The following is a 23,766-nucleotide window of genomic DNA, read 5'->3' as shown; positions in this document are numbered from 1 at the left end:
TGAAGAAATGCGTTGGTAACATCTAGTTGATGAATCGGCCACGATTGTGACAGTGCAAGTGATAAAACAGTACGGATGGTAGTGGGCTTCACAACAGGACTAAAAGTTTCACCGCAGTCCACCCCAATTTGTTGATTACTTCCATCACAAACAAGTCGAGCCTTGTAGCGTTCTAGAGTACCATCTGAGCGAAATTTGTGGCGAAAAAGCCACATGCTACGTAATACATGCATATGAGGTTGCCGTGGAACTAAAACCCACGTCTTATTTTTAATAAGAGCATTAAATTCGGTGGTCATGGCATTATGCCACTCCGTGTTAGACAAGGCGTCCTTGGGATTTTTAGGAAGTGGGGTGATGGACGAAGAGTGAAGGTTGAAAATGTTTTTCGGTTTGACTATTCCGTCCATCGAACGGGTACGTATAGTGCGAGTAGGGGGTGGGGGAGGGGGGGAGGGTGAGGGAGAGTGGTTACTATGAGAAGGTGAAGAAGAAGTCGAGTGGGTGGGTGTGGAGGTAATGGGGCTGATGGGTGATATATGTGGGCCGAAAGACATAGATGTATTGGGGGTTGGGCCGGAAACAGGAAAAGTTGGGCCAGGGCTTAAGATGGGTGACGTAGAAAGTGGGTTAGAGTTAGCCGAGAGGGGTGAAGTTGGGCCGGGGGTAGGTAATGTGGATGATGGGCTGGATTGGGCCGTTAGTGGGTAAATAGGGTGATGGTGAGTAGTGGTATCGGGTTGGACAATGGGTTGGCAATTAGAGGGTGGGGCAGTGGGTGGTATTGGGTTGGGTGGTGATGGTTGAATGTTGGGGGAGAGGAAATCGTAGGAGTGTAGAGATGGTTGGGGATTATTGGCAAAAGGGAATATAGATTCATCAAAGATGACATGGCGATTAATTAGGATTTGGCGTGTGTTTAGGTCGAGGCATTTGTAACCCCGGTGATTTGAAGGATAGCCAAGGAAAACACAAGGCATGGAACGATATTGCAATTTGTGAATATTGGTATGAGGAATGAGGGGGTAGCATAAGCAACCAAAAACTCGTAAATGCGAATACGAGGGGATGCGGTGGTATAGTTTTTGAGTGGGAGAAATGTTGTGAAGGAGTTTGCTTGGCAAAATGTTTTGTAGGTAGGTGGCAACCTCCAAAGCATGGGGCCAATATGTATTTGGTAGGGAAGAATGGGCCAATAAGGTGCGAATAATGTTATTAGTGGACCGTAGTTTTCTTTCGGCTTTGCCATTCTGGGATGAGGTATAGGGACAAGAGAAACGAAAAAGCATGCCATCTAGGTTACAATATTGTTTAAACATATGATTATTGTATTCTTTACCGTTATCACATTGGAACTGTTTGATTTTTCGTTCAAACTGGGTGGAAATCATGTTAGAAAAAGTAGTAAAGATGGTAAAGACTTGAGATTTTTGTGTGAGAGGGTAAGTCCATAGAAAGTTGGAGAAATCATCAAGAAAAATAATGTAATAACGGTGACCCCCCGCACTAAGAATTGGGGAAGTCCAAAGGTCACTATGGATGATATCAAAAGGCATTTTCGTAACATTAGTAGAATCTACAAAAGGAAGTTTAATATGTTTACCAAAAACACAAGATTGACAAACATTATTCTTTAAAGGTCCACAAGTAATAAAATCAGAATGTTTAAGAGAATGCAATAAAGACGATCTGGGGTGACCGAGTCGTTGATGCCATGTGTCTTGAGAAATAGCAGTGAGGGCGGTAGGAGGAGTGAACTTGATGACTTGGGATGGATCAAAGGTGTATAGATCTCCAGAACTATTGCATCGTAGGATAGGGTTCCGAGTCTTGAGATCCTTCACCAAAAAACCATACGGGTCAAATTCAATAGATAACTGATTATCAGTAGTAAAACGACGAACAGATAGTAAATTTTTAATTAGTGAGGGTGAAAAAGGACTTGGTTAAGTTTAAAAGGTGGAAGGGGAGGGGGTAAGGTAAGGTCGCCTTGTCCGTACACGGGAATGGTTTGACCATTGCCCACAATGATATTGCGAATCATGCTTTTATTAAATAAAGACGAAAGTTTAGAGTTAGAAGTCATGTGACCTGTGGCACCTGTATCCATGGCCCAAGAGGGGTCGTTTAGCGACATCGCGTACATAGCCTGGTTGATATCAGTGGGCATGGCAGCAAAAGCCTGATTTGGACGAGGTCCTAGAATGCCCGCAGCCGAATTAGTTGGTTTAGTTGGGTAGGGAGAAGGTGGGATAGAAGCCCAAGGAAGATTATGTGGTGACTGAGGAGCATTTGGGCCGACCCAAGGGGTGTAGTAGGGCCAAGGGAAGAAGCCGCTACTGTTATGATTCCCAAGGGTATGCGGATAACCGCCGCCACCAGATGATTGACCGGAGTAACCTGAACCTCCCCTACCTCGACCGCCGCTACTGTTGTGTCGCCCTCTTCCACGACCGCGGCCACGTCCGCGACCGCGGCCCCTGTCTGAAGATTCACTACGCTGCTCCCGAGAATCGGACTTGTCATGATGTGGCGGCTCAGCCGCGGTGTGAAGAACGGTGCCTGCCGATTGGGCCGATTGATGAACCTGATTTATTTTGCGGGATTCGGCCATACATAACCTCGAGCGGGTATCATAGAAATCAGGAAGAGGCTTCATTTGTTGGATGACAGAGGCGGTATTTTCGTACTGTTCATTCAGACCCGTAAGAAGTTGTAAGACCAGTTGTTCATCAGTGACCGGGGAGCCGAGGTTGGTCAGTTGATCAAAGATGACTTTTAAAGCCTGACAATATGCAGACATATTCGGGAACTGATCGAGGCGAGTGTTGGCGAATTTATTGTTCAGGTCAATAGTGCGGGTAGCTTTATTGTCTTGGAAAATATTGGCGATGGTGGTCCAGGCGTCGTAGGCTGTAGTGTCAGGTTTGAGGACAGTATGCAGGAGGTCGGTAGAGATGGTACTGTAAATCCATTGTAAGACAATGGAGTCCAGTCGTTCCCACGATTCGGTAGGCGTCGATGTGGGTTTTTCCGGTGCTTTGTCGTTGGTCGATGATGAAGAGGTGTCAGCGGCTGTTTTGGGTTGAAGATGATCGAACACAAGGTGAGCCTTGCATTGAATCTTGAACATCTCAGCCCACGTGGTGTAGTGACCGGTTTCGATGTCAAGAGTGATATATGAGGTTTTTAATGGAAGTGACTGTGACAGCGGGGTGTGGGGATGAGGAAGACATGATTGTGAGAGAAAGAAGGTTGCGCAGACGGAAGGGAGAAGAGAAGGACCGATTATAGGTATGATACCATGAAAGGTTGTGTAATTCCTTGATCTTTCTCATTCACAATGATCGTATATAAAGATTACAGGAGATCTCCTATTGAGAGGAGAATATTTACATACAAATAAACAAATATGGTTTCCTATTATATATCGGCTATTATAAATGGCAGTCAATGTTGTGTACTTGGCAATCAATGTTGTGTACTAGAAAACATCAAAAGTTCCGTTCAATGGCAATCAACGTTGTGTACTTGGTTTTATCTACGAGTTTTCAAGATGTTCTAAAAACTAATTTAACCCAGCTTTTAAGATTAAAATCAACATTTTTGCGTGGCGGGCGGCCCAAAATCGGCCGCCCACAGTGGAGACGCTTAGGTCGCGCAATATCAGGTGGAGCAGGAGCTTTGTGTGCTGTGTGGTAAAGGCCCAGATTCTGCCGATGACATTTTCGTAGCCTAGTTCATGGCTGCGATTGTGTGGCAAGGTCGATAAGTGGGTGGTGTATGTCCTCTCCGATTTACTCGTTCTCTACTAGGGATGTCCTGGAGGTTTGTGAGGTGAGCAGCTTAGGGGACCCGTTCAAAGAAGTGCTTCGTGGCATTATATATGTCGCGTGTTGGAGACTGTGGAAAGCTCGAAATGAAAAATGTTTTCAATATAAAGAGGTGAAGATAGGGGAAATCATTGGAGACGTCAAAGCGCTTGGGTTTCTTTCATGGGCGGTGATGAGTGTGTGCGGGGAGGACCACCGCACAGAGCCAGTGATTTCGAAGGGCAAGTGTTTTTTTTTTTTAAATCCGATATGTATATGTTCATTTTTTTAAATAGTATACCCATACCAATTCAAAGGTAGGTCAATTTACAAAACAATTTTTATGGTTTAAAGCCCAATGATATTAGGTTTAGTGAGCTCAATACCCATTGATTTTAAAAAATAATAATAAAACATTTGGTGCTCCTGGTTTCTTTGGTTAAAAGTAGATCTAAACAAAAGTCAAGAGTATAGGATGTATTATGTAATTCTGTTGGTTTGTTTTTGGGTGCCAGCCCTGATGTGGGTTTGGTGCCTGCTGCTGCAGTTGTTCGGTTTCTGTGAATGAAGTTAACTGTTCGAAAAAAATGAGAGCAACTCCACCTATTTCCACGTCACCTGGTTTCATTTTCCATACAACTTGGGATTTAGAGTTTGTGATGGTTCAAAAATAATTTTTGGAGAAGTATGTTCTCACCTTCCGTAAAGCATGTATAAGTGTCAATGGGTTTTAAAGCATGCACATCGATGTTAAAGTGGCAAAGATCTCATTTGCGTTGTGGGTGGATAGTGGCGAAGCTTGAGATTTCTGACTGGGAGCGGAAGTCACGGGACCTAAAAATTTCTATAAAATTTGGGGTCGAAAATGTATATACCCAAAAATTTATATACGAAAACTACATACTCTCCACTACTGAGCGAAAAGTTCGGGAGTCGGCTGCCCCTCCCGCCCCTTAAAAGCTTCCCCCATGTGGGTGGGTCTAATTTGTGAATTTGAGCTTCAAGATCGTAGACAAGGACTTGGCCTGGACCTCACATGTGGCCCGTGTTCTCATCTCCCTTTCACACAAACTATTTATATCATATTATTTTATTATTTTTTAAGAGGTTTTTGGAGATCTGGTCTTACGAGTAATTTGGAGGTTTATAAATGGAGTTTGAAATATGATGTGAGGTGAAGATTTATAGAGTTTTATAGATGATAGCATTGTGGATGCTCGTAAACATACTGAACTTTACTCGTAAAATAAAGTAGTATTTATGCCGAACTCATTTCAACCAGTAAGTTCACACTCATAGTTGTACCTTTCAACGCTGCCAAATATATTATCAATAACTCACCGAAATTGGAGCACTCAATGTTGGTAGCTATGATGCACTGATACGGGTACGGGAATGGGAAACGGGATGGATACGGGAACGAGAAACGGCAAAACTAAAAAATTCAAGAAGCGGGGACAGGACGGGTACGGGAATAAAAACATATTAAAAATAAATATATATTAAAGATAATGTAACACAAAACCCAAAAATAGTTATATATTGATGTAAGGGTGTAAGGGGTGCTCACCTAATAGGTGAGTCCCCCATCTTACACGTAACCAACCAGATCAAGCCACGTCAACTCCCCTAATACACTCCCCTAATACCCCTTTTTGATGGCGGCACTCCCCTATTAGGGGAGTTGTTTTTTTTTTTTTTTTTCTAAAATAATGCATGTTTATAAATTAAAAAAAGATTAATAAAAATAAAAATTAAATAAAAGACATTTCATTAAATTAAAAAAAAAAACATTCGAACTAGAAAAAAAAATACATTCAACCTAGAAAAATATAAAAACAAACTACTCCTCGTCCGAATCAACTTCAAGGTGAGGCAAATCTAAACTTCCGAGATGCTCAACGAGATCGTGTTTTAGCCTCCAATGCGTGTCTTCGTCAATGAGCTCCGTATAGGCTGTATCATCGAAGACGGGTTCGACTGGAGGATCTTGAATATGAACCGGTGCTATCGCCCTTCCGTCGTCTTTTATAATCATGTTGTGTAAAATAAGGCACGTATACACGATGGACCTTATCTTTCTCACCGTTTTCGAACGCATTGGACGATTTAGTATTCCCCACTTCGACTTTAACACACCAAACGCCCGTTCCACATCTTTTCTTGCGGACTCGTGTTGCCTCTTGAACTTTTTTTCGTTCGGGTCGTGTGGATATGGAAAAGACTTCACAAACACGGACCAGGTAGGGTAGATCCCATCAGTAAGATAATACCCGCGTTTGTATAAGTGGTTGTTCACTTGAAATGGACAATTTGGCGCCGTTCCGTTTCGTTGAGCAAGAAATAACGGAGATTGTTGTAGCACGTTGATGTCGTTTTGTGAACCCGCTGGCCCACAAAAAGCATGCCAAATCCACAAATCTTGAGACGCTACCGCTTCTAACATAACCGTCGGGTATTGATGATCGCCTCTCATGTATTGTCCACGCAATTCTGTGGGGCACATTCTCCAGACGAAGTGTGTACAATCCAGACTCCCTAACATACCAGGTAGGTGATGCCTCTCCTCATGAGCCTGATACAATAGCGCGATGTCGTGGCTCGTTGGTCTACGTAGGAATTCACCGCCATACCTTTTACATACCGTCTCGCAGAAATATTCAAGGCACTCACGAGAGGTCCTTTCAGACATATTTAAATACTCGTCCCCCTCGTCTGGTGGGTTACCGGTTGCAAGTTGTTTAATTGCCGAAGTAACCTTTTGCAACGGTGTAAAGCTTTTCTTCATTCTCCCGTCTAAGCCTTCTTGAAACCACTCGTCATACGCTTCCACGTCACTAACAATTTTTAGGAACAAAGACTTGGACATACGAAACCTGTGACGAAAAGTATCTTCACTAAATTTTGGATTTTCATCAAAATAATCGGCCATGAGTGTCTCGTGGCCCCCCACACGATCTCGACGGACATAATTTTTTTTACTAGACGATACCGTGTCTAGTAGCTCCGCTTGTTGGATGAGATTTTGGAAGAAAACTAAGCTACTATCGCTTGACGATGCATCTCCATCGTCGGGAAAGTCGGGTAGGGTAGAAAGAAACGGGAACTTGGAATCCATTTTGTGTTTGAAAGATTGAGAGGAATGAGAGTTTTGGTGTGGGTTTGAGAGTTGTGAATGTGGTAAAAAAATGAATTAGATTGGTTATTATATATTGTTTAAAAAAATTGAATTTTTTTTTTTAATAAAATCGACCGTTTACCAACGGTCATATCATCGATCCACGCGCAAAAGCAATCGGTAAGGCCACACCCAAAAGCCACCCCGATTCGGGACCCCGCGGGGATGGCGGCGGTGTTCCCGATCGGGGAAAGGCTTCACCGAACCACTCCCCGAATGCGCCCCGTACACCCTAAAGTTCAAAAATCCCATATCTTGGTTTATGGGAAATTTGCTTATATTCCGTGCATGCATATAATTTGGTTTATGGGAACTTGTATAAAATAGAAACTAGAATAAATGAAAACTCATAAAAAGACTTAAGACATTAATTATCTATTGGTTTTGCAAATAAAAAAAATATCATGTGTAGCATCATTTAGAGAAACACCAAAGTATAGGGACTTCTTGTGTAAATATCAAACAAAAACATAAAAAAAATAAACACAAACAGCTCGCTTCTTCATCGTTCTTCTCCGTCTTTCCCGAGCAGTTTCCGACAACCTCCGCCAATCGCATCCGTTTAAATTTTTTAAAAAACCAAAATATTAATTCTTCCATGAACCCAAGCCCTTGTTTTGTCATGATGTTTTCAAGCAGGTAGTCTTCCTGCTCTCCGCTGTCGTATATAACGGTCACCATGTCTGTTTCATCATCAAAACGCCATGATGTTATGACAGGGTACGGCTTTCCATCTGCTTTGATTGGTCCATATTTCCTTGTTAATGCTTTCATAAGCATATGTGTTTTATGGCATTCGTTATGCAGAGCGATGCCAAGAGATAGGATACCCCTCTGTACCTCTTCTTCCATCTTCAAAATTGCCTTGATCATCCTAACATACACTATCCTTTTATTGTCAAAACAAAGGACAAATCGCCTGATTGCCAGAGTGTATCTCCACCAAACGATGGTTGCCATTTTTGGCGTTTTCGTTAAATTTGCGTTTTTGGTAAAAGATGTTTTTTTGCATAATGATATATTGAAGTGATTATGGAAGCGATGTTTTACGTCGTTTATATAATGATGTTTTTGGCGCGTAATTTAGGAGGGAATTTCTTCTAATAAATGTTAATTACTGAATTTCAGTTACTGTGTTTGTTTCCTCTTCCTGTAATCTCCAACGCGTTTTATCACTAATTTTTGGCGATTTGTATTTAATGGCGTTTTATTTTTTGAATGGCGTGTTATCATTTTTTGGCGTTTTGAATTTGAGCGGTAAAAGACCCTTTTACCCTTAACGAAGCGCGTCCCACATAATACAATTGATATTATTTACGAAAACGCCACCTGGCAATCTAGTCCATGGATTGTTTTGATCTGACGATCCATAACCGTTCTCACACTTTTCCCCGTTTTCTCTAAATCCTACCCATATATATATATATATATATACATATATATATATATATATACTTGGGCTATATAGAAAACCCTAAAAAGTTTAAGAAACCCTAGAAAAACCAACCTCCCGACATTTTTTTTTGAAAAAAATAACACATGTAATATATATGTTTTTAAGAGTTTTGGGCCAAAAAAAAAACAAAAATGTTTTTAAAAAAAATAAACAAGTTTCAGCATTTTTTGTCTAACACATGTTAGTCACCAAAGTTGCTGAAATTTGTTTATTTTTTTTTTTAAGAAATCCTTCGGCGCTTTTTTGTTTTTTTTGTTTTTTTTGTTTTTTTTTTTTTTTTTGCCCAAAACTCTTAAAAACATGTATATTACATGTGTTATTTTTTCAAAAAAAATAATGTCGGGAGGTTGGGTTTTCAAGGGTTTCTTAAAATTTTTAGGCTTTTCGTCTAGCATTAGCCTATATATATATATATATATATATATATATATATATATATATATATATATATATATATATATATATATATATATATAGGGACCAGTTAAAATGAAAACCATCCCCATTTGCAAGAACCGTGAGAACCACTCTCTACCAATCAGATCATGCCACCTATTGTAACAACTCTCACCAAAATTATTATTTGTTAAATCATTTTATCCAACAGGAAACCCTAATTGAGACCCCAAGTGATTCTGCTCAAACCCTAAAATTTTCAGAACAATCAGAATCAGGATCAGGGCCCCTAAAACACAGGGGGGTATTCCCCACTTGACGATTATCTTCATATCTCGCTGTAGAAATCGAAATTTAATATTCAGTCGACTCATACAAGCTAGTTGGACACGTGGCAACCCTATGGTGGAATAAGACCCATCGCGCCACGCGACGCCCCCTATGGCACCCCTCGCGTCACGCGACGCCCTCAAATTTTCAGTATAAATAGAGGACTTTGGGACTTAGATTTCTGCATTGGAACGACGATAAAACTCAATTCATACGTTGAGATATCGTTCAAATACTACCAAACACACACATAAGCTCGAATTCTGCTACGATACAGGGTATTAACTCAATCACTGCTACGATTCAATGTCCGATCGATTAAAACTATCCGATGAAGGTTTAAGTGCTGCTCAAACACGGGTTATATTTTGTCATTCGTCGTGATTCCGACAGGATGTTTGAGTGTCGCCCGAACTCGGGCTATACTCTGTCATTCGTTGCGAATCCGCTGGATGTTTAAGTATCGCACTTTGTCATTCATCGTGAGGATTTTAATCTCGTGAGCTTATCGTAAAAGTTGTATTAAGTTATTTACCTAGTTTCGTGTGCATTATCGCTTAAATTAGGTTATCAGGCTTATCAGTAGACTAAACACTACCCCATACACTTACAATCAAAGTAGATGCTAATTCTAAGAAGAATTTGAATCAGGAAGCTTGTTAAATCAATACTGCATGCTTATAATGTGAGTCATTCTCTTTTTACCAAACTTGCTTTAAAAATCATGTTTGTTTTCAAAGTTATAATTACAGGGATTAAGTCTTTGTAGTCTTCATTACAGCCGGTATGTAGGGTTTTGTATACATTACTTGTTAATCCATCACCATTGGACAACGAGATAGCCAAGGGGGTGATATGACCATAGTCACAGACACCATTGGACAACGAGATAGCCAATGGGTGGTCGAGTAGGGTTTTGTATACATTACTTGTTAATCCATCACCATTGGACAACGAGATAGCCAAGGGGTGATATGACCATAGTCACAGACAACATTGGACAACGAGATAGCCAATGGGTGGTCGAGTGACAAATACCGTGGGTATATGGTTGACATGTAGAAACATTGTAATCGCTCTTAATACTGTAAATTATAACTATGGGTCATTTTGTGCAAACTGAATGAACTCACTCAGTATTTCCTGCTGACAAAACCTTTTTAAAACGCGTTTCAGGTAATTACAGTAGATTGGAGTAAGAGTTGGATATGGCACCAACAAGACTTACAGAAGTGGCTCATTTTATCAATTAAATTAAATTAAGAAAAGTTATTTCATGTAATCGGGTTTATCCCATATTAAAAGCTATCGTTGTAAACATGGGTTTATTCCCGTCTATTTAATAAATAAAAAATCCGGTGTTTTCTAAACTCTGATATTTTTTCTAACTCACGGTTCTGATGAAATTTCCGCTGCACTACTTTTCAAAATAACCACCCGTACCACTTGGCTGTTCGCGGCTTCCGATTCCGTCCAGGGTAGGGTCGGGGGCCGTGACAGAAGGTGGTATCAGAGCCACTGATTTAAGCCAATAGGTGTTGTGATAATAATCCCTAAGCTTAAATAAAAGAGTTAGGAAATTGCTATTAACTGGTAGCACACCTGATAACATTTAGACATGAACTTAAGAAAAGATGCCTTGGTATAAGATAAGCTAAATACTTGTGTGATAGAATTTTTATGCCATGAAAATGATAACTAGAACATTGCAGGTATAATTAAATAAGCAATAACACTTGACCACCGTTATCTCTTATTTATTAGTACTACTTTGTTCTAAAACATGATCCGTCATGTGAAGACTAATTTGCTTTGTCTTTGTTGAAAGTCATAATGCACTTTCCAAATCATAATTTAAGAAAATTACTATTTATGGGAAATACAAATTTCTTCTCCGGCAAGACTGGGTATGGTGTAGCAGACTCTCCAGTTTGTCCGGATATACTGAGGTTACCTCTCCGGCTAGGACCAGATAAGCAGGTATATACTATGTCAAACAAGTGACAAAATTCCCTAAATAGTATCATGACCAGATATCTGACTAGTTCTTGGAAATATGAATCTGTTAAATACATTGACCTTACTAAAGTTATGTATATTACAGCATGTGAAATATATAATTATATAGATATGTATATCTATAAGGAATTTCGAAAGCCAATTAAGAATAAAGCACAAGCATATGTGTCCATAATAATTTTAGATTTCTTTATCAAGAATCTCTTGCATATAAATTCCGATATCAAACATTATTTCGTGTGATCATTTGTCTCGTAACTCGTGCGACAATATAAACAATGGAAATCCTTTAAGTTGGTACACCATCAAAAGTATAAGAATTTCCAATGCATTACCATATACTATTAACGCAAGTAAGAAACATGTAAAGTTGTGCTAGTGCACAAGAAAACACGTGAAACTTACGTCGAAGTATATCACAGAAGACTTTCAAGGCAAGACCTTTGGAAAATATGATTGGGGACAACGACACCAATGCTAATCCCGTCAGTGGAAGAACTACTAATCAAAAAGCAGCATTTTGCCACGTGATCCTACAAACTACATGAATCTCGCTGAGGTACGTTGGAACAAGATTTTTTTACAACCATCGGGGCACAGTCTAATCAGAGTCATAATTATTATCACTGAAAAATAGTCACATACCTTTGCAACTCCCTCTATTTCATTTATTCAACATTCCATGATAACGTCACTTAACAACGATTATTGCACCAAATTTTCACAAAAAATTCTTATATTTCTTTCGTTGAAATTCTGACTTCTGCATGTAATGAGTTTACCTTCGCGTTTCTACTTCCCCTAATGGTCATCATACCATGAGGATTTCTTTCATAGTAGCAATTATTGATCTATTTCATTTCTTGGTAAATCCACACGTTACACATGCACTGTTTGTTGCGCATGTGGTTCATAGGAGGGCTTCATTCCAATTTGTTGTTTTATCAAAACTCAAATATCATTTAGCTATACTTGATCTTTGCATTATAAACCGCGTTTTTGCAAAACGATGACTCTTTGATATCGAATCGATGAATTTCTTGAAAAACTCGAATTTCTTTTGAAATGGTAAACATGGTTTTTGTTGTGACCATGTCATAACTTTCTTATTAATACATGAACTCGTTTTGTTTACACCAAGTTCAATTGTTTGAACTTGCTCGCATTACATATTCAATTTAAGATCCCATATGATGGATTGCAGCTATCATATTCAAAATAGTACCAACAAGCACTTCATTTGCTTTGAACCATAACATGCTTGCTTGGCCTTCGATTTCATCATTTCTTTGATCACGATCGCCTTGTGGTGACATATTCACATGTTTGAAGCTTGTGCTAATCTCGTTGCTCACACCATGATTGGATTTAATTATTTAATTATTTATTGTGTATTGATATTAAATCCGCTTGTTCGATCTATGTATTATCAGTCTTAATGCAATTGTGTGTTAAGATAATGGTACCCCAGTTCGTGTTAAATATTTCGGTGTACCTCTTAACGGTTCTTTCACCATCGAGCGAATATTTCGTGGTATTCATTGCCTTTCCTCTTCGCTCAAATATATTGTTTATTCATTCCATTTTCAGTTGTAGATCCTATGAAAATTATTTAAAACAAATATTCAGATTTACTTTGTAAACCTTCGTTTAAAACACGGTGATACTTGTTTGATCACTTCTATTATTGCCTTGTTTCAATCACTACGACACCTTGTGTTGTTGGTTGAACTTGCAACTTGTGCTAAATTTCTATAGTCGTTTCATACGGAACTATTTATGCTTTACGTTGCACACAATATATACAGATTTAATTATCTATTTGTACTGAATCCGCTTTGTTGGTTTATCCTATAAAAGCAATCTTAACACAATAGTGTGCTAAGATAATGATACACAAATTCATATCATATTTCAGTGTATCTCTTAATGATTCTTACATCATCAATCAAGCATTTCGTAATCTTTATTGCTTTATCATCTTTGATCGAAAAACATTATTCAATTGTTTCATTTTCAATCAAAAATCCCACTAGATTGTTTGAAACAAACATTCGGATTCACTTCTTTGAACTTTCATTTGATTTAAAATACGGTGAAGTCGTCCAGTCACCGCTATTTCGATTACTACGACACCTTGTGGCGTCGTAATAAATTTGCAGTTTGAACTAATCTCATTTTCACACCTGATGTACGGATTTATTTATTTATTTGTGTTGGTTCATTATCTTAACCAATCTTAATACAATTATGTGTTAAGATAAGAGTACATAAATTCATATTATATTCCAGTGTACTTCTAAAGTTTCTTTCATTAATCGAAAATTCTATGATATTCATTTGGTTTTATTATCATCAATTGAAAATCCTATTCGAAAGGAATATCCAAAATTTTATTTCAAAAAGCTTTCAGTTGATTATAAAAAAGGTGAAAATTGTTCAGTCACCGCAATTATTGAATCATTTTGCGATGTCGGTATAAACTTGTAGCTTGGGCTAATCATAATCGTACGAACCACGAAAACCCATGTAAGTCTTTCATTTGACTCATCATTTAAAAATAGTCTTAATGCAATTATGTATTAAGACAATGATACACTAAACTCTATTGTATATCGGTGTATCCTTGCTATTCAATAAATGTTCACACATTGATCTTCTTATACCATAACTCGATAGTTGACAAATTATTTTCATACTTCTATTTTATTCAAGCTGGTTGATTCTGAATCTTCATCAGTTGACAATCAAAGTGAATTTTCTGTTGACAGTGAATTCTATTGTTTCTGAAAATCATTCCCAAACTTGTAAACATTCACATCCATTGATCATATATCTTTTGGCTTGAACCTAATCACCTTGGAAACAATATCAGTTCATCTCCTTCATCTGAACATCTCATCTTTTGAAATATCCAGATTCGCTTCCTTGAAACTCTCAGTTAATTTCGAAAACGGTGAATTTATTCGGTCACCATAATTATTGAATTCTTACAGCACTTTGCAGTGTCTGTATAAATTTGTAGTCGTGCTAATAATAAACCCTATTCATACTTCATTCATTTGATTCATCATTTTCAATGGTCCTAATACAGTTATGTATTCAGACCATGATACACTAAATTCTATTGTATTGTCCAGTGTATCCTTACCATTTAAGTAAACGATATTGATTTTCGGGTTGATCATTGGCAAATCAAAATTTTTTCATACTTCCATTCACAAATAGAGATTTACCAATTTAGAATCTCCCTCAGTTGATCAAATTAAGTTCTTTTCTGACATTGAATTCTATTGTTTCTACAAAAGTCAATTTATTTCAAAATTCATGCCTATCAAATATCTTTTTGATTCATGAGACTTGGTCAAACTTGTTAATATTATTATTTCATCCCATTTGGTCAAACATCAATTCCTGAAACTAAAGTTTTAAAACCATTGAATTCCAACTATCTTATGATATTAATCTTTTAATTCCATCCCAGACACCATGATATATTAAAAGAAGTAACGTAACCCCAAGAAGATATCATAGTCCAAATCTCGAGAACGAGATTTAAAACAAGGTGGGGAGAATGTAACAACTCTCACCAAAATTATTATTTATTAAATCATTTTATCCAATAGGAAACCCTAATTGAGACCCCAAGTGATTCTGCTCAAACCCTAAAATTTTCAGAACAATCAGAATCAGGATCAGGGCCCCTAAAACACAAAGGGGGGGGGGGGGGGGGTATTCCCCACTTGACGATTATCTTCATATCTCGCTGTAGAAATCGAAATTTAATATTCCGTCGACTCATACAAGCTAGTTGGACACGTGGCAACCCTATGGTGGAATAAGACCCGTCGCGCCACGCGACGCCCCCTGTGGCACCCCTCGCGTCACGCTATGCCCTCAAATTTTCAGTATAAATAGAGGAGTTTGGGACGTAGATTTCTGCATTGGGAAGACGATAAAACTCAATCCATAGGCTGAGATATCGTTCAAATACTACCAAACACACACATAAGCTCGAATTCTGCTACGATACAGAGTATTAACTCAATCGCTGCTACGATTCAATGTCCGATCGATTAAAACTATCAGATGAAGGTTTAAGTGCTGCTCAAACACGGGTTATACTTTGTCATTCGTCGTGATTCCGACAGGATGTTTGAGTGTCGCCCGAACTCGGGCTATACTCTGTCATTCGTTGCGAATCCGCTGGATGTTTAAGTATCGCACTTTGTCATTCGTCGTGAGGATTTTAATCTCGTGAGCTTATCGTAAAAGTTGTATTCAGTTATTTACCTAGTTTCATGTGCATTATCACTTAAATTAGGTTATCAGGCTTATCAGTAGACTAAAAACTACCCCATACACTTACAATCAAAGTAGATGCTAATTCTAAGAAGAATTTGAATCAGGAACCTTGTTAAATCAATACTGCATGCTCATAATGTGAGTCATTCTCTTTTTACCAAACTTTCTTTAAAAATCATGTTTGTTTTCAAAGTTATAAATACAGGGATTAAGTCTTTGTAGTCTTCATTACAGCCGGTATGTGGGGTTTTGTATACATTACTTGTTAATCCATCACCATTGGACAACGAGATAGCCAAGGGGTGATATGACCATGGTCACAGACACCATTGGACAACGAGATAGCCAATGGGTGGTCGAGTGACAAATACCGTGGGTATATGGTTGACATGTAGAAACATTGTAATCGCTCTTAATATTGTAAATTATAACTATGGGTCATTTTGTGCAAACTGAATGAACTCACTCAGTATTTCCTGCTGACAAAACCTTTTTAAAACGCGTTTCAGGTAATTACAGTAGATTGGAGTAAGAGTTGGATACGGCACCAACAAGACTTACAGAAGTGGCTCATTTTATTAATTAAATTAAATTAAGAAAAGTTATTTCATGTAATCGGGTTTATCCCATATTAAAAGCTACCTTTGTAAAACATGGGTTTATTCCCATCTATTTAATAAATAAAAAATCCGGTGTTTTCTAAACTCTAATATTTTTCCTAACTCACGGTTCTGATGAAATTCTCGCTGCACTACTTTTCAAAATAACCACCGGTACCACTTGGCTGTTCGCGGCTCCCGATTCCGTCCAGGGAAGGGTCGGGGGCCGTGACACCTATACACTATTATTTTAAATTCTAAAGGGTATTTTGGTCATTTCCTCCAAATGTCCAATCTCTCTCTCTCTCTTCATTTAAACTCACCGGACTTTCAATCTCTCATCTCTCTCTCTCTTAAATTTTAAATCCCTCATCTCTCTAAAAACCCTTCACCCCCTAATCTCTCACTCTCTACATTTACTCCGGCGATGCCCCTGTGATGTTTCTTTGTTAGAGAGCTGGACTCCGGTGACTATGCCGGCTCGTTCTTGCTCCGACGAGAGAAATCGAGGAGAGAGAAAGCTGTAGAAAGAGAGAGAGAAAGACTTCGCCGCCGGCGATGATTTCAGTGTTGTTCTGACTCTGACCGTTCTTTGATGATGACGAAGATGATGTTCTCTCTCTCTCTCATCTCTGATGTCTCCGGCCACCCACCGCTTCTGATCTAGGCTCCGGTAACTATATGTATTTTTTTATGTATGTAAAAAGCTTCATTTTTCTTGATTTTTTGGATGGGTGTTTTCTAAAATTTTACAGTTTGATTTTTTGGATATGGCTTAGGGTTTGGTGGCGGTGGCCCCGGTGGTGCCGGGGTTTGGTGGCGGTGGTCCCGGTGGTGCCAGTGGCCCCGGTGGCGCAGGTGGTCTTTGGGCCATCCTCTTTGTTTTTGGTGTTTTGTGGGTTTGATGTGTGACGTGTTGGTGGCGGGTGGGGGTTTTTTGGTGGTGTAGCGGCAGAGGTGGGTGACGGTGGGGGTAGGTCCGACGGAGATAGGGGAGATGAGATGGTTGTTCATCTGTTTTCAGATCCTGTGAGTTTTATACCATCTGTGGGGTTGCTTTAAGATGGTTGTGTAATCTGGGACTCTGTTGGTTTTTGTGTTTGGTTGTGTTGGGTTTTGAAGGCTTTTTGAGTTCGGGGGGGGGGGGTGGGGGTGGGGGGGTCTGCACCTTCTGTATAAATATTGATCTCCTGTTTGTTTTTGTATATTTGATATTTTTGGGTTGAAATAAAAGATATGGGGATTGAGTTGGCAGTGATAGGGAGAAAAATTTTTTCCTGAGAATTTGATGACGATGGTGCGGTAAGGACGGTGGAGGGTAGGTTTTTGACCCGCAATCCCACTTTGCAGCCATGATTTTTGGAAACTTTTTAGCCAAACCCCGTTTTTTTCAAGATCCACACATGGTTTTGATTTGTTGTTGTTGGTTTTTTTTTCAGTCGATGATGGTAAGTTCATCTTATGTTATCTGAGACATCTACTGAGTCGCGATTTTTGGATGAGTTCGTTTGTTACGATTCTCAAATTTCGTAAACCCGAAATCGGGGTCGGGGGCATAAAAAGGAGTTTTTTTTTCCTAAAAGGGTGTTGGTGGAAAAGTTATTTACCAAAATGAGTGATTTGAAAAATAATTACTAAAATGGGTGTTTTTCTAAATTTCTCTATGTTTAACTAATATGTTATAGTTCTTCTATTTTTATTTAATCAACCTATCACATTTGTATTCTTTTCTTCCATCTAACTCATTATATAGTTTTTTTAACTACTTTATTAATTATTATATATTTTTCTTTCTGTATAATGAAACCCATGTTAAAACAAACAGAGATCGTTGGATTCATTTTATTTTTAAATGCTAATAACTCTCATCTACTGTTTTAATTTAATTTTTTTGAGAGTAATTTTTCATTTAGTATTGTCCGTCTAGTTGATTATCAATTCAAATGAAAACCCATAATATAGTGTTTCCTAAAGTTACATAAATTTTATTAACAACCAGTGGGCAAAATATTTACGTTGATTGATTGGTTCATAATTTTATTGGGCCACTCGATACTTATTATTATTTTTTATTATCAACTTATTTTTTAATAGTCACGGACAACATTTAGGGTCTGTTTGGTTTGGGGTAATGGAATGGACGAAGGAATGGAATGGACGAGGTAATGGAATGGATCAGGGAATGCAATGGATCATTACCATTCCATGTCTTGTTTGGTTATCATGTGTGAATGGAATGAATATTGTGTATTGTTCGGTAGGCAAGAAAAACAGAGTAATAAAATAAGCGGTGAGTGGTAGTGGTTGTCGGTGGTAGTAATTGTGGGTGGTTATAGGTGGCGGTGGTGGGTGTCGGAGACGGCGATGGGTGGTGGCGGTGCGGCGGTGACGACGAGTAGTGGTGGCGGTAAGGTGGCCGTTGGTGGTGGGTGGCAGCAGAGGTGGCGGTGGGTGGCAGTAGAGGTGGCGGTGGGTGGCGGCGGTGGCCGTTGGTGGTGAAGGTGGTAGTGCCGTCGAAGATGGTGGTGGGAAGCGACAACAAGTGGCGTTGGCGGTTGGTCGCGGTTGTGGGTGATAACGGTGGCGAGTAGATGGCGGCGGCGACGGTGGTTGTCGGGGTGAGGTGGTGGCGGGTGGCAGTGATGGCACCGGTGGTGGATGGTGGTGGTGGTGGGTTGTGGCGAAGGTGGGTTGTAGCGAAGGTGGTGGGTTGTGCTGTTGTTAATGAATGGTGCAAGAGGGGAAGGAATGGAAAAAAAACATGGGGGGTGGAAGGAATGATTTTGAGGGAATGGAATGCTTTTTGGAATGGGTGATTCCATTCCATTGATCAACCAAACACCCTTTTCTTCATTCCATCGTAATCACCCATTCCATTCCACCTCTCATTCCTGCATACCAAACACTACCTTATTTCATTCAGTTAATGTAAACATGAATACATGTCTCGTTTACAAGAAAGAAAACCATGTTCGTGTTCGATTGTTTGATCGATTAAAGTTAAACAAATGAACATGAACGTGCTACTTTAGTGGTCGTTTATATCTCTAAAATTAGAATGATTTAGCTTACATAAATGTAAAAGGAAATAAAAGAAAAGGCATTAAGAAAAAGGAATTATATTTCGGTTGGCTAAAAAGTATATACAATATAAAGAGTAATCATTTGGAGAAAATAAATTAAAAAATATTAGGTTAATTGAAAAAAAAATATATAATAGACTAGTTAATAATAAAAAAAAAATAAGAAATAACACTCATTTTAATATTTTTTTTTAAATCACCCATTTTGGTAAATATTTTTTCCACCCTCATCAATTTGGAAAAAAAGTCATTGCAAAACATCTATTTTGGTAATTATTTTTCAAATCACCCATTTTGTTAAATAATTTTTCCACTAACACTCTTTTGAGAAAAAAACTCGCATAAAAAGATGTTTGGCGTAAAAAAAAAATTAAAAAGTTTTTTGTTTAAACCCGTAAAAAAAGTTTTTTGTTTAAACCCGTAAAAAGTTTTTTGTTTTGGCGTAAAAATTTTATTGCGTAAAAAGTTTTTTGTTTAAACCCGCAAAAAAAGTGTTTTTGTTTGGCACAAAAAGATGTTTGGCGTAAAATGTTTTTCGTTTAAACTCGTAAAAAAATATTTGTAAAAAAGTTTTTTCTTTGGCGTAAAAAAGTTTTTTTTTTTTTAAAGTTTAAACCCGTAAAAAATTTGCCGTAAAAAAGTTTAAAACCGTAAAAAAATTTGCTTTGTAACAAATGTTTTTCATAAAAAAAAATTCTTAAAAAAAGTCTTGTTAGGACCGGTTTTGACTCCAAAACGATTGCGTAACCGAACGTGTGACGTGCGGAATCCGTACACGAACGTGACCGAACACACGAGACGTAATACAATCTGTGATTCTATTGAAGAATATGAAAACGTACAAAGCACCTGAATCACGATGTCACTTTTTCTCTCTAGTTTCTCTCTCTAGGATCCAAGCTCTCCAAAGTCTTCAAATGAGCAAAGTGGCAAAAGTTCCTAATGCTAACCCTAACACATCTATTTATAGGCCAAAGGGCTTTAATGAGATTCCTCATTATTACAGAAATGTCACCTTGCCTTTAACTAAAATATAACAATAAAAGTACTAAACTTCTTCTGATTTTGCTACGAACGAAATTGACCGAGGCGATAGACATTACTGCACTAACAAACTCCCCCTTGGATATTGCCGCAGTCAATCCGTAGACAAACTCGTAGCATCTTGTCTTTCTCTATCTCTCTAAGTCTTCTTGAAGCTTTATCATCTATAGTAACACTGACTCCCTCTTGCTTGAACAGAATCCCGGTGGATCTGTCTTCAGCTTCAGCTTCTCCCCCTTTCGGTAGACTCTTCAGGCTCCCCCTTTCGTCAAGCTTCCGTGCTTTTGGGATCGACACCTGGTTTTCCGATTACAAGCTCCTTCAGGATAGATTCCTGGCGCCTTGAATCCACGCTTCCTCTTGCGTTGAGCTCGTCTTCAGACTCCCTCTTAGACTCGGCTATCGGGATCGAAGTCTGGAACACATCTGCAAATCTCAAACATTTATAAGTACAAACATTTTGAAATTGTCCAAAAATCGTAATCTGGCTCTTTTAAACTTTCTAAATCACTCCCCCTATCAACAATTGATTTGGCAGTATTTAAGCATCCAAAATCGAAAACTGGCTCTTTTCAACAGATTTTAACAATATGAGCTGTCACGGCTCCCCGACCCACCCTGGACGGAGTCGGGGGCCGCGAGGCAGTTCCCGTGGTACCCGTGGTATTTAATTTATGTGACAGAGGAAGTCTTTTATTACAAAATCTTTTCACCGTAAAAAGCTCGTTTAATATATTACACAAAGTTTAAGGGATAAATCCCATAATTTACAATAAGTTGATTTCACACAGAAATCTTTATTTTTCAAAACATATTTTATTGATTTATTCATACTGAGCCACTTCCTTGAGCTTGTAGTGCTTTACTGCACTTTTCCTAGATCACACAGATCACCCGAAACATGTTTGAAAAAGGTTTTGTCAGCGGGGAAATACTGAGTGAATCATTCTGTTTTCTAAAACGACCCGTTAGTTATAAATTACAATATTAAGGGTGATTACAATGTTTCTATCAACCAATTATCAAAAATGGGTATTTGTCACTCGACCGGATTTGTGACTGTGGTCATACCACTATTGGGTCCCGTCGCCCCAATAGTGACGGTTTACTCACATAGAGTGATACTCACTCACCTAGAGTGATAAAAATAGTAATGTGCACAATACCCCACATATCAGCTGTAATTTGGTGATTACAAAGACTTAATCCCTGTAATTATAACCTTGAAAATAATTTGAGGTATTGTAATACTTACTCACAAACGGTGAGAAAACAATTTAAAAAGAAGAATGACTCACATTGCAGATTAACGAGCAGTAGATATAAGCCTACTGATTAGCCTTGATTACACCTAGTTTAACACAATGCACACACAGGCAGGTTAGTAACTAATACAGCAGTTACGTCAATTCACGAGATTAAACCCTCACAACGATTAATCAGTGCAATACTCGATAATTCAATCGGATTCACAACGAATAACAGAGCATAGTCCGAATTCGAACAGCACTCTAATATTCAAGTCGAAATCACGACGAATAATCAAAGTACAAGCTCAATTGAGCAGCACCCGGATTATCGTTGGATAGTTATAATCGATCGGACGTTGAATCGTAATAGCGATCGAGTTATTACCCTGATTGCAGCAGCACCTCGTGTGTAGTGTGTGTTTAATTTGTAGTATAACGGCCTAATAACGACGCACAGAAGGTTTCTGATTGACGTTTTAACATCAATGGTCGACTGCCAAGGTCGGCTATTTATAGCCCAAATTTCGACTCGCATACGGACCGTATGCCTGGACCCTTGCGGTCCGTAAGGGAGCCGGTTAGCTTACGGTCCGTAAGGACTTTCCTTTACGGTCCGTAAAAGGTGCGTTTTAGCTTGTAGACTAGCCTTCTCAGTGTTATAGGTCTGCTGAATCATTCACAATCGAATTTCCATAATTTACAACGCATAATTCGAGATAAATATCAATTAGGGTTTAACCCCCCCCCCCCTGAGTTTTAGGGGCCCTGATCCTGATTCCGATTATTCCGGAAATTTCAGGGTTTATGCCAAATTACTTGGGTGTCTTAATTAGGGTTTTCTTATTGAATAATTATTATCCTAATTACGGGTTTTATTGACAGTTGTTACATCCTCCCCACCTTAAGAAAAATCTCGTCCTCGAGATTTACTGGAATAGATGAGGATACTTTCGCTTCATTTCTGATTCCAGTTCCCAAGTGTATTCTGGCCCTCTTTTTGAATTCCACTTGACTTTGACCAATACCAGTCTTTTATGCTTGAGGAATTTGACCTTTCGATCTTCGATCGCTAATGGTTTCTCTACGAATTTCAATTTTTCATTTACCTCTATATCTTGAAGAGGTACTACCAGGGATTCATCTGCTAAACATTTCTTGAGATTGGATACATGAAATACATCATGTACTCCAGCTAATTCTTCTGGTAGTTGTAAACGATAAGCTACTGGTCCTATTCGTTGAATCACAGGGAATGGTCCAACGTATCTTGGACTTAGCTTTCCTTTCTTACCGAATCGTACTACTCCTTTCCAAGGAGAAACTTTTAAAAGTACTTTATCTCCGACTTGAAATTCTAAAGGTTTGCGACGATTATCTGCATAGCTCTTTTGACGATCTCGAGCTGTTTTCAGTTTTTCTTTGATCTGGGTTATTTTATCAGTAGTTTCTTGTACAATTTCTGGACCTGATAATTGACTTTCTCCTATTTCTGCCCAGCATACTGGAGTTCTGCATTTGCGTCCGTACAGTGCTTCGAATGGTGCAGCTTCGATGCTTGAATGATAACTATTGTTATAGGAGAATTCTATTAATGGCAAATGGCTATCCCAATTACCACCAAAGTCAATTACACATGCTCGAAGCATGTCTTCTAACGTTTGTATTGTCCTTTCACTCTGTCCGTCTGTTTGTGGATGATATGCAGTACTTAGATTTAGTCGAGTTCCCATTGCTTTCTGAAAACTTTTCCAGAAATGAGAAGTAAATCGACTATCTCTATCCGATACAATGGAGAGTGGGACTCCATGTAGGGATACTACTTCGTCCACATACAGTTGTGCTAACCTTTCCATGCTAAAGGTTTCTTTCATTGGTAGGAAGTGAGCTGATTTGGTTAATCGATCGACAATCACCCAAATCGCATCATTACCTTTTCTGGTTCTGGGTAACTTAGTAACAAAATCCATTGTTATGAGTTCCCATTTCCATACAGGCATTTCTAACTGTTGGAGTAGTCCTGAAGGTTTCTGGTGTTCAGCCTTAACTTGTGAACAAGTTAAACACTTGGATACGTATTCGGCTATATCCTTTTTCATTCCTATCCACCAGAAATTATTTCTTAAATCTTGGTACATCTTATTGTTTCCTGGGTGCGTGGTATACCTAGATTTATGAGCTTCTTCTAAAATCTTATCTCTTAACTCTCCTTGCTTAGGTACCCAAATTCGTTTCTTATGGAATCTCCAAATTCCATCGTTTCCTTGTTCTAGTTCTTTTAGGTAACCTTTCATTCC

At 38.7% G+C, this 23,766-nt stretch overlaps 1 protein-coding gene across 1 annotated transcript; it reads right to left on the bottom strand.

The window, feature by feature from the left end:
* Positions 1-1,615: 1,615 nt before the first annotated feature.
* LOC118491734 (5'-3' exoribonuclease 2-like) lies at positions 1,616-2,719 on the bottom strand. The gene is made up of 2 exons (XM_035989789.1): positions 2,092-2,719; positions 1,616-1,838 (listed from the first exon to the last, which is right to left on the bottom strand). Exons 1-2 carry the CDS (start codon positions 2,657-2,659, stop codon positions 1,801-1,803), a joined length of 606 nt encoding a protein of 201 aa, XP_035845682.1. The 5' UTR covers positions 2,660-2,719; the 3' UTR covers positions 1,616-1,800.
* Positions 2,720-23,766: the final 21,047 nt, after the last annotated feature.

This window comes from Helianthus annuus, chromosome 4 (genome assembly GCF_002127325.2).
Source record: "Helianthus annuus cultivar XRQ/B chromosome 4, HanXRQr2.0-SUNRISE, whole genome shotgun sequence".
Classification (NCBI taxonomy): Eukaryota; Viridiplantae; Streptophyta; class Magnoliopsida; order Asterales; family Asteraceae; genus Helianthus; species Helianthus annuus.
The sequence above is the reverse complement of the archived record's forward strand: the minus strand, read 5'-3'. Positions and strand labels throughout refer to the sequence as shown.

Bases quoted from the DNA above. Each gene is read 5' to 3' on its own strand.
- LOC118491734 (XM_035989789.1), bottom strand. From the start codon at position 2,659: ATGAAGCCTCTTCCTGATTTCTATGATACCCGCTCGAGGTTATGTATG. The intron at 1,839-2,091 runs GTCACATGACTT...TTTTTGGTGAAG, and splicing joins CATGGATACAGGTGCCACAG to GATCTCAAGACTCGGAACCC.